Here is a 15,998-nt window from a genome sequence, read left to right on the forward strand (position 1 = left end):
AATTCTATATAATGTGCGATATCGTAGGCAATGTAGAAAATAGTTGGTAAAAGTTAAACAGATTCTATTAGATATACTTCAGTATAACATTGGCAAGATGAATGAACACCAAGGAAACCATGGATAATTAAAGCGATGCTTAAGAAGATAGAAGAACGAGGGAAATGGAGATTTCAAGATTGGAGGGCAGATCATGAACAAGATCAGGTATGCAGATGATACGGTTATTATAGATAGAACCAAAGAGAGACTACAAGAGATGATTGATAAAATAGTTGACTGGGAAACTATGTGAAATGGAGATCAATATCGAGAATTCATGAGAGTTCATGAGAATATCCCGTGAAAATGGACAATTACTGGTCACAGTAGAACAAAGAGAACTTGAAGTCGATAATTTCAAGTATCTAGAAAGTACTTTGACGAGAGATACCTACCCCACCAAAGAGATCAGATTGAGAATTCTCATAGTAAAAGAAGCATTCAATAAGAAAGAAACACTCTTAACTAGCAGGCATAACATTAGACTAAGGAAGAAGTTATTCAAGTGCTATATATGGAGTAATGGACTACATATTTCAGATTTGAACATTACGGAAGTTAGAGAAGAAATATTTAGAGAGCTTCTTAATATGGCATTGAAGAAGATAAAATGGGCAGAGAAAGAGTAACAAACAAAGATGCTTGAAAATAGAAAGGATAGAAAAGAGACCTTTGTAGGAAGGCCAATTGGATTGGACAGATTTTGCGAAGAAATTTTCTTCTTCATAAAGCCACACAAGCAAAGATAGAAGAAAAGGGAGGAGTAGGAAGAAGAAGAACACAATTAATCGATGATTTGAAAAATAGAAGAAAATATTGGGAGTTAAAAGAATAAGCTAAAAATGGAGGAACGTGGAAGAAGCATTTTCAAAGAAAGAAAAAAAGGAAAGAAAGGAAAAAGTCCCAGGACCTGCCAAAAGGCAGACTACTTAATAATAATATCTTTTTATATATATATATATATATATATATATATATATATATATATATATATATATATATATATATCTTGTGTGTGGGTGTGTATAGATAGATAATTAGATAGATGGATATCGATATACAGTGAGTGAATAAGTGAGAGAGACACTAGAATATTTTGGATTATTTATATTGATATGAGAAAAATCACATATTCCAATATGACTAAAGAATTGACCTAGTGAGTTTAAAAAATGAAGAAAAGATAAAATTTAATATATCAAAGGTTGAAAGAGGATAAATTTCTACTTACGTTGCCCATTTGTAGTTTTCTGAGGCACTTTCTAATATTGATTTAAGTTTTTTTTAAGAGCAGCATAAAATCACGTCTAACGTTACCTACTACAAACACTGCTCTAATATTGTTATGGATTTTTTAAAACAACATTGATGTTAAACAATGACGTTTATTAAATATATTTGTAAATAATATTTATTTCCTTCTTTTATAATTCTGAAGATTTTTTTTTATATCAAATACACTAATAACTAGAAAGTCATACAAATAAAATTTTGAACTACTATTTTATCTTAAAACTAATTTGAATGTGCTCATAGGATATTACCGTAAAATTATATAGCTTGTGCATAATTCCTAAACATTCTGATTTGTATTATCTACCCACATATTTTTTCAGGGTCTACCCAAAATTTATTTGCTTCAGAATTCCAAACTAAAACTTTAGATTGCTGAAACATTCTTACAAGGCGACATGAAAATTGAGATATCTGACATGAGATGTGTGGTACAGTACATCTTTCACTGATTCCCCCCTCCCCCCTGAAAAATCAAGGACACAATATATCAAATGAATTCATCCGAACTTATAAAATCTGGATCAAGCGTGACATAGTGGCAAACCTTGATCTGTTATACAAGTAAAATGAAATGAAATCTTTGAGTTTTACGTTCCACAATTATGCCAGATAGGCTAAAGGAGACGGTGATAATGCGAAATGATTGAAATGGTGGAAAATAAAGAAAGTGGGAGGAAACTGGAGAACCCCGAGAAAGAAACACAAACACGATATTTGTTCACCACAAAGCCCACTTGCTGCGAGATGAGATCGAACCACCGAACCCATATACTAAACGTGAACGCTCTACCACTGAGCCACCGCGGGCTTTGCTATAGAAGTGTGTGAAACATAATGCGCTTTTGTTTTGCGAGTTAATTGAGCAATTTGTTCCGCATCAGATTTTGAGTCACATTTTCGGAAACGAACAGAAAAAGAAAATATGAAATGAAATATTTCTGTTGAACATCTCACGATTTTGCTTTTTACGCCGAGAGAGACGGATGATTAAAACAAGTGAATGATAATGGAAGATTTGATGGAATGAAAATGTGGGAGGAAAGGAGAATACCCGAGAAAACTCACGGACACGATGTTGTTTACTACAAATTTACTTGACCGGGGATCGAACTAGGGACCTTACGCACCAGAGGCAAGCACTTTATCATTGAACCACCGTGCCGTCCCGAAGAAGAAAAAGAAAGAAATTCACGTTTTTTGAAAATTGAAAAAGTGAAAGGTTTTAGTTTAGCATCCTACGACTATGCCCTTTAGCCTAAAGGTGACGGAAGAATAATAAGGGTGAATGATTTTCAAATTATTATTTATTTATTTATTTATTTATTTATTTATCTATTTATTTATTTATTTTTTGTCCTTTTCGTTGGAATAGAACTAAGGAACACGCGCGTATGCGCTAGCTACTAGACCAGCAGGAAGGGACTCCCTGTTTAGATATAGGTCCTATATGCAAATAAGATTGTTAATAAAAAAAAATATTTGTGCCTCTTCCTGTTTTCTAGAAGTAACCGATTTTTTTTAAGTGCGAGAAACAAATATTAACTGAGTTTCAATAAGATACAGAACGCTCTCAAATCACAAACCAGGATTACTCAAAATAAAATTCTAGGTATATATATCTCGAAAAAGTATGGCATTGGCACGTCTGCTCATAATGTATGATATCTTGCTTCTGAGTTCAATAAAATTCCATTATTAAACATACTTTTAAGTATTAACTTAATTGATTATGTAAAAAGATAAAACTTATCATTTCAATGTATCTAGAAGTTATCAAATCTTCTGCGTGACGACAGGTGTGATATAACAACATTTAAACTGTAAAAAATGAAATGAAATCTTTAAGTTTTACGTCCCACGATTATGCAGGTTAGGCTAAAGGAGACGGTGATGATGAGAGATGAGTGAAATGGTGGGATGAAGAGGAAACGGGAGAACCGCGAGAAAACCCACGAGCACGATGTTTGTCCACCACAAAGTTCACACGGCGCGAGCTGAGATCTAACCAGGGATCGTAAGCACCGGATGTGAACGCTCTACCACTGAGCCACCGCGGCCCCTACTTATTTAAACTGTACTTATTATTATTGAATTGTGTTATGTAATTATTTCCATGTTTAAACATTGATAAATATTTATAATCACTTTATGCGTTTTCTTTCTTTTACTGTGAATCATATAACAAGAGAAAAGTGTTTGAGACTTGGGTGGACTAGTGTTACCCGTGAGACTCGAGATTTTTTTTTATCTCGTCTCGAATTTAAAGAGGAATTTGTTTTAGAGACGAGGCGAGGACAGCACTGAGAGCCTTACATACGTTCTGAAATTCTGCACAGAAAATGCAGAAAAGAGGAAAACAAGACAATGATAGGTAAGACATTAAAAAACGGGCACATAATTCAAGACACTGAATAAGAATATGAAGCGCAACTAAATCTTTGAAGTCTTTCTGTATAACGTCCCACGATTCTGCCCGTTATGCTGAGTGACGAATGATTAAGACAAATTTAATGATAATGGAAGAATTGGTGGAATGAGAATCTGAGAATAAACGGGAGTAGCCAGAGAAAACATGCCGACACGATGTTGTCCATTATGTGGACTTAGGTACTAAAACTTTTCTAATTTCATCGTAATCTTTATGTTGATTTCACGCACCAGGATTTCTTAGTTTTGTTTTTCTCTATCCACTTGTTAAATTTTTGTCCATACAAGGTGGAAAAGAATAACATTATGTCTGTATACGTGTGTGAATTATGTTGTGTGTCTTCATTGTATAACTTCCGTGTCATGTAAAACTGTGTATGTAACAAATTGTAATAAGCTGTAAAAACTTCCTAGTTAAGCATACACCATGCTGGAGAACGTATTTCTCTCAAACTGACATTTTTGTGTACACGTCGAAATTTTGGACTTGAGACACCACAGTAGTACTTTTCACCTCTTCCGTAGTAAACTGAGAACTTCTTAGTTTCATTCAGTTTGGTCTCTAGTGTAGTTACCCGTAACTAGAAGATTAACATCTTAGCCTTTCAAAGGATAAACAACCGAATCCGCAACGCTAACTCTAAACTCAACCTATCCCTTGAGTAGAGCCTGTCTATTCCACCTGTGCCCCCGGAAACTATACGAAATATACGTCAGCCCCACCCCGCCGAGGCTGACGGAGGAAACCCTCCCCTTGCTTAGAGAAAAGAAGTGAATGACCCCCGCTATGTTGCCAATTTGTCCTTCAGTTGTTTCTTCTTGACGATTGAAGATCGTAGGCTACTTAGAATGGCTAACAAGACAGAGCACAGCGAAGTCAGTGAAATAATTCATTCTGGCAACGCTTGCAAATCCAACAATTGAATGATCTCGGCCGCAACAACTTGTCTCTCTTCTTTTGAGGGAGGTACGAGAAATCACATATTGACAGCAGCGCCAGAAGGGGCACAGTTGAGATAGAAAGGCTCTAGTAACTCTCAATCAGCATCTATCCTCATCGTATTGGTTAAGTAGTGAATCCAGTGAACTCCACATTTAGTCTCGTTCATTGATCTACAAGGACGAGCAGTTTCCAAGTTCACAAGAGGGAAGTCATTTTTATCATCAACAGCAGGTTAGTGAGAGACAAATATGTTCCTTGCATACATAAATTCACTGCACTACATAAACACTCTACATTTCCTAAATGTTCAATGATAGACTATTAAACTCAAATATAAAACATAATTCTGTGTCAAGCTGTTCATTTCTATGAAAAGACTGAGATTACCAATACAAGATTGGCAAAGTACTTGTGCCTTTATGGCACTGAATATTGTAGTATTTATGCTCTACTTTCATCTCTACAGCAGTGCCATTAAGGGATGCTGTCAATTACAAAGTTATTTGGCCGGGGATCGAACCAGAGGCCCCATGAACCAAAGATAAGTGCTATACCATAAGCCACCGCACCACTCCTTAAGATTACGAAGTCCGTCCGTCATTCGCAATACATCGTGTTACATTCATATTGACATTAAAAAATCGGGCATGGGTAAATCAAACATGCAGATTTCCGAATCTGAAACCCAATTTGTCGAAAGCTATTTGCGTTTTTTGAGGCATGAACACTGGATATAACAGATAAATGTGCGGACAAGCCTAATACAAAACCGGCTCTTCTTAACCTTTTAATGATAAAAGGGACTGCTAAAAGAAATTAAAATTACTGGTATTTTTGCGACCCTTCTGCACTTTTCTACTTAATTATTTTATGAATATGCACTATTGAGCACAGCACATTATCAATTGATACGGGGCGTGTCCGGAAAGTCCAAATAGTCTACTAAAACAGGTTTGTTCAAATGAAAAGCACACTTTAAACTATTTTTCAACATTGTTTCCACCATGTTCAAACACTTGTCAGAGAGGGTGACCAACTTGTCCAAACCTTCCTCAACGAAACATCCTGCCAGTATCCGGCAAGTACGCACCGTTTCGTTTGAAAGCCAGTTTCACTAGTTCATTGCCTCTCCACTTCGGAATTCTCAGCAAAGGAGTTGTGTTGCTCCATAACAATGCTGGTCCCCATACTGCTCATACCACCCAAAAGTTAATCCGGCAGTTTGGTTGAGAGCAGTTTGATTATTTGCCGTAAAGCTCCGACTTGGCACCGTCTGACTACCACTTGTTCCTGCATCTGAAGCGCGAGCTCGGAGATAAGCGCTTTAAAAGTGACAACGACACGAGAAAACGCTGTGGAGGTGTGGTTATCTTCACTGAAGGGACGTTTCTTTGTGGAAGGTTTGGACAAGATGGTCACTTTGTCTGACAAGTGTTTGAACATTGGTGGAAACTACGTCGAAAAATAGTTTAAAGTGTGCTCTTTCATGTAAAAACAAATTTGGCTTAAACAAACCTGTTTTAGTATATATAATATAATATAATACAATATTAAAACAATACTTACCTTCCGGAAACGCCTCGTATTAACCATAGTTATTCACAATTCAGCTAGTTTCGGGCCTGTAAAGTTAATAAATCCCACGGAATGAGTTCCTTCTGAACACTTTTTCAAGGAACTGAATATCACAAAACATCTTACTTCACTGTTCTCTCTGCTTATTCTGTAAAGGGACGCGGTGGCTCAGTGGTAGAGCGTTCACCTCCGGTGCTTGGGGTCCCTGGTTCGATCCCAGCTCGCGCCGTGTAGACTTTGTGGTGGACAAACACCGTACTTGTGGGTTTTCTCGGGGTTCTCCCACTTTCTTCATTCCACCATTTCACTCATCTCTCATCATCACCGTCTTCTTTAGCCTAACTGGCATAACCGTGGGACGTAAAACTTAAAGATTTCATTTCATTTTCTCTCTGCTTATTAAGAAAAGATATCAAAAATTAATCTAGAAATGTATGTTTAGAACAATATACTCTTGAGGAAAAAAGTGAAAAGAAATATTGGATTAAAATGAAACGAAATAATATTTTTGGCTTAACATCCACACGATTATGCTCTTTAAGTTAAAGCGAATGATTACGAAATAATTAGTGGAATGAGGATCGGGAAGGAAAGCAAAACCCCCTAGAAAACCCATGGACGTGATGATGTCCACCACATACTCATAGTCTAGGAACGAACCAAGGACCTTCTCGCATTAGAAATGATTGCTCTATCACTGAGTCATTGTGCCTAATATGATGGTATGACCCACTAATTAACTAAACTGTAATTTCCCCAAAATGTTTCACAGTCGTCAAGCATATTTCAAATCAAGTAATTGGCAACAGTTAACATAAACGAATCGATTTTGTGGCAAGAATCTTCTTGGGGGGTTCTTGTCATAATCTAAGAACCCCTCCCCCTTATAAACAAGGAAGAAAGGAAGCTGAGGGTCAAATGCAAGGTCAGAAAAGCGAAAAAATAGGGGTGGAGAGAGAATTCCTGAACGAGGAAGGAAGGAAGTAACTTGAGGATCAGAGTAACAGAAGACAAACGTTGTTGGTTGCTGTGAAACCGAATGTTACTCAATCCCACTGAAGGTATTTCCGGAAAGAAGAGAAAGAGTCAGCCACTGATCAAGTGACTGGAATCTAAACACAACAGTTCCACAATGTAAGGAGACAGATTGTCATCTTAATTATCAAGCTACCAGATAGGACTATATTTAAACCAACAACAGCTTGTTTTTTTAAGTCTTTCACTTCCTTCAGATCATCCCTTAACATAATCTTATATTATAGATACAAAGATACAGGTGAATGCTCTACCACTGAGCCATCGCGGCCCCCATAGTTGTTTTAATCAAGATTTACAATAGTCTCTCTTAAAAACTATTTCTAAATAATAATAATCTCACATTATTCATTCAACATTAGAAACGTTAGAAAATTTACCTGACATCTTAACTGCAAATACTTCAAGATATGTGGATATTTTCTTAGACTGCAACCGGGTTTGATTATTTCGTTCATGACGTCACAAAACATGACCAGTCCTTTTAAAAGAATAATTATAGAGAAAACAACCTTCCAATCGCATTTTCATCAGGAATATCCAAAATAATGTTAATTACAACAAATTTTCTGGAATCTTAATAAAATAAGAACTGCAAAAATTTTAAAAAGAAGTACAAAATAGATAAAACAAAACAAAAAAATTATCATAAGACACAAAATAAACATAATAGACAAAATAGAATATTTGAAGTGTATACCGTAAGCTCTTATTCTGTGTCCAGGTTTATGTTCTGGAAAGCTATTGATTGTTTGGTGTGTTATTTGGAAAATTATCGGTTGTTTTATTTATGTTTTGAAAAGCTCGTATTATTCGAGGTTCCATATAGGTCGTCCTAGTTAGAACTCTTCGTTTCGTTTTATGCAAGTAATAATGCGATAGCTTCAGCTCAGACCATTATATTTTCTCTCACAAAGATTCTACAGTCCATCACAGTTACCTGGAATTTCGTTATAGCTTGAGAAATTTTATGAACATAAAATGTAAATAGTCAGACTTACCGAACGTGAAACGTCATATTTGGGTTTCAGATCATTAAACTGTAGAATCATATAAAACACATCCGTATGTAAACGTAGTATTCGTAGCATCCGTATGTAACTAACCTTATTTGTAGATTCCAGTTCTTCGATCAAAGGAAAATTCTTTTGAGATATTTTCATTTCTCAGTAACTTTAAAATTAAGAAATAATTTTAAAGTCAACATTTAAGTCTAGATTTTCCTTTACTTATTAACTTAATCTAATTGGATAATACATTCCCAGATTACGGTATTTTTTTTAAATACATTTTTATCATTTTCGAACATTACTGTAGCTATACAATTATAGTACAGTACATGTAATCTAGGTTCAGTTGAAACAATAAATATTTAAAATCATATTGTATGAACTTGTAGGTTCTGTAAGAAGTAATATACAATTAATATCGAATAAGACTTGTCCACTACTTATATTACGTTATTCGAACGACAACCAATTAGAAAGCCCCTTGTACTGAACTTGCAGAATATGCAAATACGTAATATACGTGGATTATAATTATAAGCTGCTGTTGATAGAAACTTAATATATTGTGTAAAATCAACAAATAAGTTTTAAAAAATGTATAATATTTTAATAAAAAATCTCTGAAGTAAATTGCAAAATGTGTGAACTCAAATAACAATTGCAACGGCCAACTATTTTGAGATCATTGAACATTTTATTGTATCACATTTTAAAAAAAATGTATGTAGAATACATTACCTGTCAAACTCTTGAACGTTAATTTAATTTATAGAAACTTTTCTACTTAAAGATTTTTGATATGTAATACAAAATTCTCAGTATTTAAAATTTTTAATTACCACCATTCTCTGAGTTTAAACATTGGGCTGATTCTTCGTAATTTTGTTGTCAGATCTCTTTTACAACTTGGTTGTGATCCTGAATAGCTAGTTGAAGTATGTTTATTGTATTTGTGACGTATCTTTCTTGTGTTTTTGGCCCATAATCCGTCAGACTATTTTGGCAATGAGCATGTCCTGAAGCCTGTCTGCAAATTTTTTAACATATAGCACAATACTCCAAGCAATCGTTGTTACATAAATGAATGAGTACCAAGCAAGAAGCGTAAAGAATACAAATTTCGTCTGACAACATTTCAAATCCTCGAAGGATTTTCCTCCAGGCAATAAATCGCAAGGCGAAAGTTCATGAAACAAAAGTCGATGCAAGAACCGTGCAAAGAACAACAAATTTTAAGTTATCAATACCACGTTTGAAGTTCTCAAATGTGATAGATTTTGCCACGGGTTTCTTTTGTGAAATTGGATCCATTTCCTCTTCTGTTTCATGATCACCATCAATCTTGACAAGCTTTTCGGAGTCCACGTCATTTAATAGCTCATAATCTTCTTTAGGATTCTTAACGTTGCGATAGAGTGATATGAACAAATGCAATCCAAAAGGTAGATTAACATACAAAAAATGATTGAAATTCCCCATCGTAAAGTATCTTAACAAACCAAAATTTAAACATTTAATTATGCAACATCTTTATCAGATTATTGTTTTAAACGACATATTCGTATCGTTGTTATTGTTGTTTACTATTGTCTAATTCTTTTTCTTCTTTTGCTTTCGGGTATGTTCAAATAAATCACCACTTTCCGTTTAAAAAGTATATTATAAGAGTAATGAAACCCAATTTTATTTGGTTCAGATCTTCTATCTAGATTATGCTTTAACTTTTTCAACATGCACATTAACGTGGTATTCCATTTTATGGGTGCACACTTACAATCATGAAACATTAATTTCTCATTGCAGAAAATGGACTCTCACTGTCTGAGAATGTGTTTCTTGAGGGAGGCATTGTAATAATGGGTGCAGATTGACTTCAAGGGGGCTAATTATAAATACAGTGTGTAGCCATATGCCATAAAAACAGTGTTTGTTTAAAACATAAACCTACTTGTGCTAGGTGGCCACTAAAAAGCGAGAATTCTATCTAATCAAATAAGAAAGGAAGGATGAACTGTACTGCGGGGTGCGCCCTTACGGGGCAGCTGTTGCGTTAGCGATGGGAGGTGTAGATACAAACGACGTAAGTAGAAAAAATACTTCATTTTTTTTTTTATAAAAACACATGCCATGTGTTGACACTGCTTTGCAAAACTTCTATAATCAGTAATCACATTGGACACTATCTTCACATTTCATGTTACTTGACCGCGGGATTCTTATGGAAAATTACATGGTAAAGAGCACACCTTCCATTCCGTACTTTTATCTTATTATACATGTTATATTTTAATTACGAGGCGCGTCCGGAAATTAAGTACGTTTTTTTTTTAATGTACTAAATCAGATTTGTTCAAGCCAAATTTGTTTTTTACTTTAAAGATCATACCTTGAACTAATTTCCAACATAGTTTCCACTAATGTTCAAACACTTGTCATAGCAGATTACCAACTTGTCCAAACCTTCCTCAACGAAACATCCCGCCAGTATCCGGCAAGTACACACCGTTTCGTTTGAACGCCACTGCAGCGCTAGTGTCGGTGCTCCGCGCATACGTGCTAGTTTCACTGGTTCGTTGCCTCTCCATTGATGCCAGTACTGTTCAGTTGTCGCGAGCGTGTTGTCTCCTCAGTGACGACGCCAGCTGTAAGTTCCTAGGGGGGCAAAGGAGGGGCAGATACATTTTCGGGGGGGCGGCTATTTTCCACACCAAAAATTACATTTATTATGTTTGACTTACTTTACATTTTGTATTTCGTTGTTGTTTTTATATTAGGCCTATATGATAAACTTATTTCAAGTAAAATTTGTAACTAACAAATAAGTAACGTCTGCACATGAAATATTTTTCAATGCAACTTTTGAAACTTAAATTGAATTACTTTCGCGTTTGCTACAAGTAACAAATTCGTCTAGTACTATATGCAACGTATATATATATATATATATATATATATATATATATATATATATATATATATATATATATATATATATAAAATTTACGACGGGCTGCTGAAAATCTCGTAATCCAACCCAGAAGGAGTGTAGGTACTAGGTAGAAAGATGAAACTGTAGTTTTGAAACAAATTTTCATGTTTTCAACAAATTTTCATATTAATAATGAAATTCTTATTGCTTTCTCAGGCCTCTGAAGTGATTATTTGCGCCCAAACAGCGAATTTCACGAACATCCAGATCACAACTATTATAACATTTTTGTTCCATGAAGGATAGTCACCAAAGTAAATTAACGATAAAATCAGTGAAACACTACGGTACTCTTCTCCATTATATACAGTGGTAGAGAATTGATGGCTTAGTTCAAACGTGGTGGTTTCTCAACAAATTATGCTTTACATTCAGGATGACTCTACATCCAGTGACTGTTCCCGAAATCATGAATGCAAATTGTGACATTATTCTTGAAAATTACAGCATTTCAGCCAGTGGTAGATATAACGTGGGGCCGGGGTTCCTACGTCACCCAAGTTTTTGACTGACAAAGAGAATTTAAGCTATTATTTAAACACTTTTTAAAGTGTTTAGTAAACTCACGATATACTTATTATAGTCTGAGGTCTGGCTGCAACCCCCTTCCCCAGTTTTTACCGTCTCAGTAAAGATTGTGGGCATTTCTTTGGAACTCGTTGGTAGTATAATTCAGAATGGCTTGGGTATGCGCAAGTTCTTGGCACAGTTGGTTCCCAAAAAATCTGTCAGGAGAATAAAAGAGTGACGGCATTAAGAGAAGTCTTCTTCCAGTTTGAATGTAATGCTGATCATTTCGCTCACGAATAGTAACCATGAACGAAATATGGTTGTACCACTATGATCCTGAATCGAAACAACAGTCAATGGAGTAGTAGCACTCATTTCTCCCTCGCTCCAAGAAGTTCAAGATACAGAAGTAGGTTGAAAAACTGTTTGCAACATTCTTCTGGGATAAGTATGGAGTCGTACTCATAGAGAACCTCCGCAACGGTCAGATATTTAATTCAGACTTTCTACATTACTCACAAAACTGAAAGAAAAATTCAAAGTTCAACACCGCGGAAAATGAAAAGAAAGGAATTGTGTTCCTTTAAGAGAATACACCTGTCAATCGAACCCCTGTGAACACAATTAGCATTGCATAATCTAGGATTTCAATGTCTAGATCATCATCCTTATTCCCCAGATTTAGCTCCGTCTAACTATTGCCTGTATTTATTTCCCAAACTTAGATCTGATTGAACTTCAGATCTGATAAGGGTAGTGTTACGAACAGTGGTGCGAGGAAGTCTCCAGATTTTTTTTAACTTCTGCAAAACTGGAGCACTGTACAAGGTAGTATATTGACTCACGGGGGAAGTGTAGAAGAAGTAAAACTTCACCATTCCACGTGCACTCCTGGGTTGGGCTACGAATTTTTCAGCAGCTCCACGTACATTTCTAGTCAATATGGTAGACGTCATGTCAGTACTTTGAAACAAAATAAGTAAGGGAGCACTAGTGCATACCAATTACTAGTTAAAGATCAACACTCTGACAATACGTTTTATTGGGAGCTAAATAAATAATCGATTTAATTCCATACATTTATTATTATTATCATTTGCAAGAAGGAAAAACACAACTTTTTTTCCTTCAGAAAATTAAGCCCTGGTATTCGCAAATTAAGCTGTTGTAAGCCCATCCTCCGAATATTGAAAGCCGAGAATAATGTTTCAGGAAATAGAAGTATAGAACCTTTAAACAAAACAAAATATGAAACTGAAAACTTCGAAACTGGATAAATACAAACAAGTTATGTAATTGGTTTTACCTTTCTTTTCTTTCTAATCGAAGTTGATCCAATGAGAAGAAAACAAGTCGACCAAATCTACTATTGTTCACTAGGCACAGTAATTAAAATTCATAAGAAAGAACTGTATACTAACTAAAATTTACCGGAAAAGGCGCTAAATTAGAAAACAGAAATATGCATGCATACCCAGACGCTCAAAGAAGAAAGCTTGAGGACTAATCTGCCACATAGTAAATGTATAGATAGTACGATCTGACAATGAGATTGGTTATGATACTGATATAAAATACTATATGTAGAAAGCTTTATGATTGTAGGAGTCTGGGGGGGAAGTCTGAATGGCAGTCAGGGGGACAGGAGTAGCCACCAGGGGGGCGCTCGCCCCCCTTGCCCCCCCTCTGGCGTCGTGACTGTGTCTCCTGTAATCGTTTACGATGTTTAAAACAATTGCTGAACCCGCAGACTGTGAGATTCGTTTCGTTATCCGATTTTTTAATACGAGGAACGTTAAGCCAGCCAAAATTCACCGTTAAATTGTAGAGAAAATGCAATGAGCTAGGGAATGGTGTGAAAGTTGGTGAGGCAGTGGGTAAACGTTTTGAAAGTGAAAAAAAAAAAAAAAAAACGCTTGGGAGATACTGTATTATGGTTGTCTTCACTAGCGGGATGTTTAGTTGAGGAAGATTTAGACAAGTTAGTCATCCTCTCTGAGAAGTGTTTGAGCATTCGTGGAAACTATGTCGAAAAATAGTTTCAAGTGTGCTCTTTCATGTAAAAATAAATTTGGCTTCAAACAAACCTGTTTTAGTATATATATATATATATATATATATATATATATATATATATATATATTTTCATAACGTTACTTATTTTCCAGACACGTCTTGAATTTATAAAATTCTATTGTGAAATAAAAATTTTTCGTCCGTAGATTTTACAAGTTTATGCACCCATATTAAATTTGAGAACTTGTATTAGAGTTGCTATCTTTCCAAGGAAAATGAATGGGCCTATCACGCAGCAAATGGGAGGAGAAATTTATCAGTGACCCTCTCTCCGTAGTAATGTACTGTCACGGACTACATTAAACACATTAACCTCAGTGCTGTGAGTCTTAATAGTGAAGAGGGAGTCATATTTATCTAATTCATAAAAGGAGAGTAAGAGAATTGAAATCATATATGTCCTATCAGGGGTGTAGCCATGGGGGCCCCATCGGGGCCAACCCCCCAAAAATCATTCCTTGGCCCCTCCGAAATTACCAGCTTTTAAAACATCATCGTAAAATTACCTCGCTTTAGTCATTTAAAAATAACTAAGTTTACATACAATTAATATTTTACGGTAAAATAGTATAGAAACGTTTTAACAAGGTACTATAAATACAGCCATAAAACAATGGTACTAAACTGATTTGTAAGTACAGCATATATTTTATATGCATTAACTAGTGTTTTAAAAAACATTTTTTATCAGATAGAAAATTTGATGGAAAACAATGTTTTTATTCAGTTTTTCAATTTGGATTTCATTCGCTCTCTCTTTCATTTCTAATCGGTGTAAACACTAAGTCAGATATAGCTTTTAATAAAATAATTGTGTTTTTTAGTCACAAATAAATAAATATTTTTGTCAGGAAATCTTCAAGGAATTAAGAGAAATTTCAAAGAAAATCAGTCTTATGTAAATAGGTTCTCTGTACAAGGTCTTAAATTGAAATATAAAGATAACCAAGAAAGTTCTATTCCTTTTTCACCCACCACCTTCAAACATCGATATAACACCTAACACGCACCTGGAAGATAAAAAATGGTCCCTAACAGCATCGACGACCTTCTGCCAACTTTTTGAAAGGCCATCGATACCATCGCGGTAGAACTTGGTGGGCCGTGAAACGAAGAAGGTTATCAGGTGCATTTTGTACCTCTATTAGGGATTTGAACTGGCCTCCTCTAAGGTGATTGTCCAAGGAACGGAACAGGTGATGATCGGACGATGCAATATCCGGGGAGTATGGCGGGTGCAATATTGTTTACCATTCAAGGCGTAGAATGGTGTCCCGGGTCATCGTAGCCATGTGGTACTTAGCGTTATCCTGTAACAGGAGGACCCTTTGTGATTCAGAAGTGCTGGCTCCAGAGTTTCGAATTTTTCTTGAACACGGCTCAACTGCTGACAGCACACAGTTGCATTGATACTCTGACCAGCTGGTAGCTGATCCCGATGTACGATGCCGGCAGCAGTCCACCAAACACACAGGAGGACCTTCTGATGTAGTGCTGGTTTCGACTGTTTTGGAACCGGTTTATGGGATGCTAACCAATGAGCACGTCACCGTGGAGCTTCGTACAGGACACACTTCTCATCACATGTCAACACCCTGTCCAGAAATAGCTCCTAGACAGTAAAGAAACACAGGCGTCTGCTCGCGTTGTCTTCTGGCCCGGAGTCAAAACATGTGAGACTCATCGATCCTACTTGTAGTGCTTCCCAAGTTGATGGAGGTGCTGCCAAATGGTTTCTCTACTCACGCTGAAATATAGTCCCAGTTCCGCACATGTCTGGCCACTGTTTGCCTTAATTGCTGTATGAAGATCTTCATTTTGTCTATGTGTTGGTCTTCCGTCACGTTGTGGTCTTCGAGTGTTTCGTCAACGTCCGTAAACTTGTTAAACTACTGCTGCATTATCCGCGTACTGACGACCTCCTCACCAAAGGCCTGGCATATCTTCCGGGTCGCTGGAGCAGGGTTTGACCCCAGTTTGAACTTGTACAGCATTCACGCCCTTATGCCGCTCTGTGGAGGTCCCATGTTCATTCTGTCCTTACGCAAGTTCACGGTGTAAGTGAACTGCCACAACCAGGTAGTATGTTAGATAC

General features: G+C 36.1%; 2 protein-coding genes across 3 annotated transcripts in view; one reads left to right on the forward strand and one right to left on the reverse strand.

Annotated features, from left to right (window-relative positions):
• Positions 1–7,880, reverse strand: part of LOC145669061 (uncharacterized) — a 47,785-nt gene extending 39,905 nt beyond the window's left edge. Inside the window, exon 1 of the mRNA XM_081737421.1 lies at positions 7,699–7,880. Within this exon, the coding sequence (XP_081593547.1) occupies positions 7,699–7,791 (93 nt within the window). The 5' untranslated portion in view covers positions 7,792–7,880. The remainder of the gene's footprint in view (positions 1–7,698) is intronic.
• Positions 1–15,998, forward strand: part of LOC145668129 (atrial natriuretic peptide receptor 1) — a 2,711,550-nt gene that overhangs the window by 695,668 nt on the left and 1,999,884 nt on the right. The window lies entirely within an intron of this gene.

This window comes from Thermobia domestica, chromosome 13 (genome assembly GCF_964235325.1).
Source record: "Thermobia domestica chromosome 13, izTheDome1.hap1.1, whole genome shotgun sequence".
Classification (NCBI taxonomy): Eukaryota; Metazoa; Arthropoda; class Insecta; order Zygentoma; family Lepismatidae; genus Thermobia; species Thermobia domestica.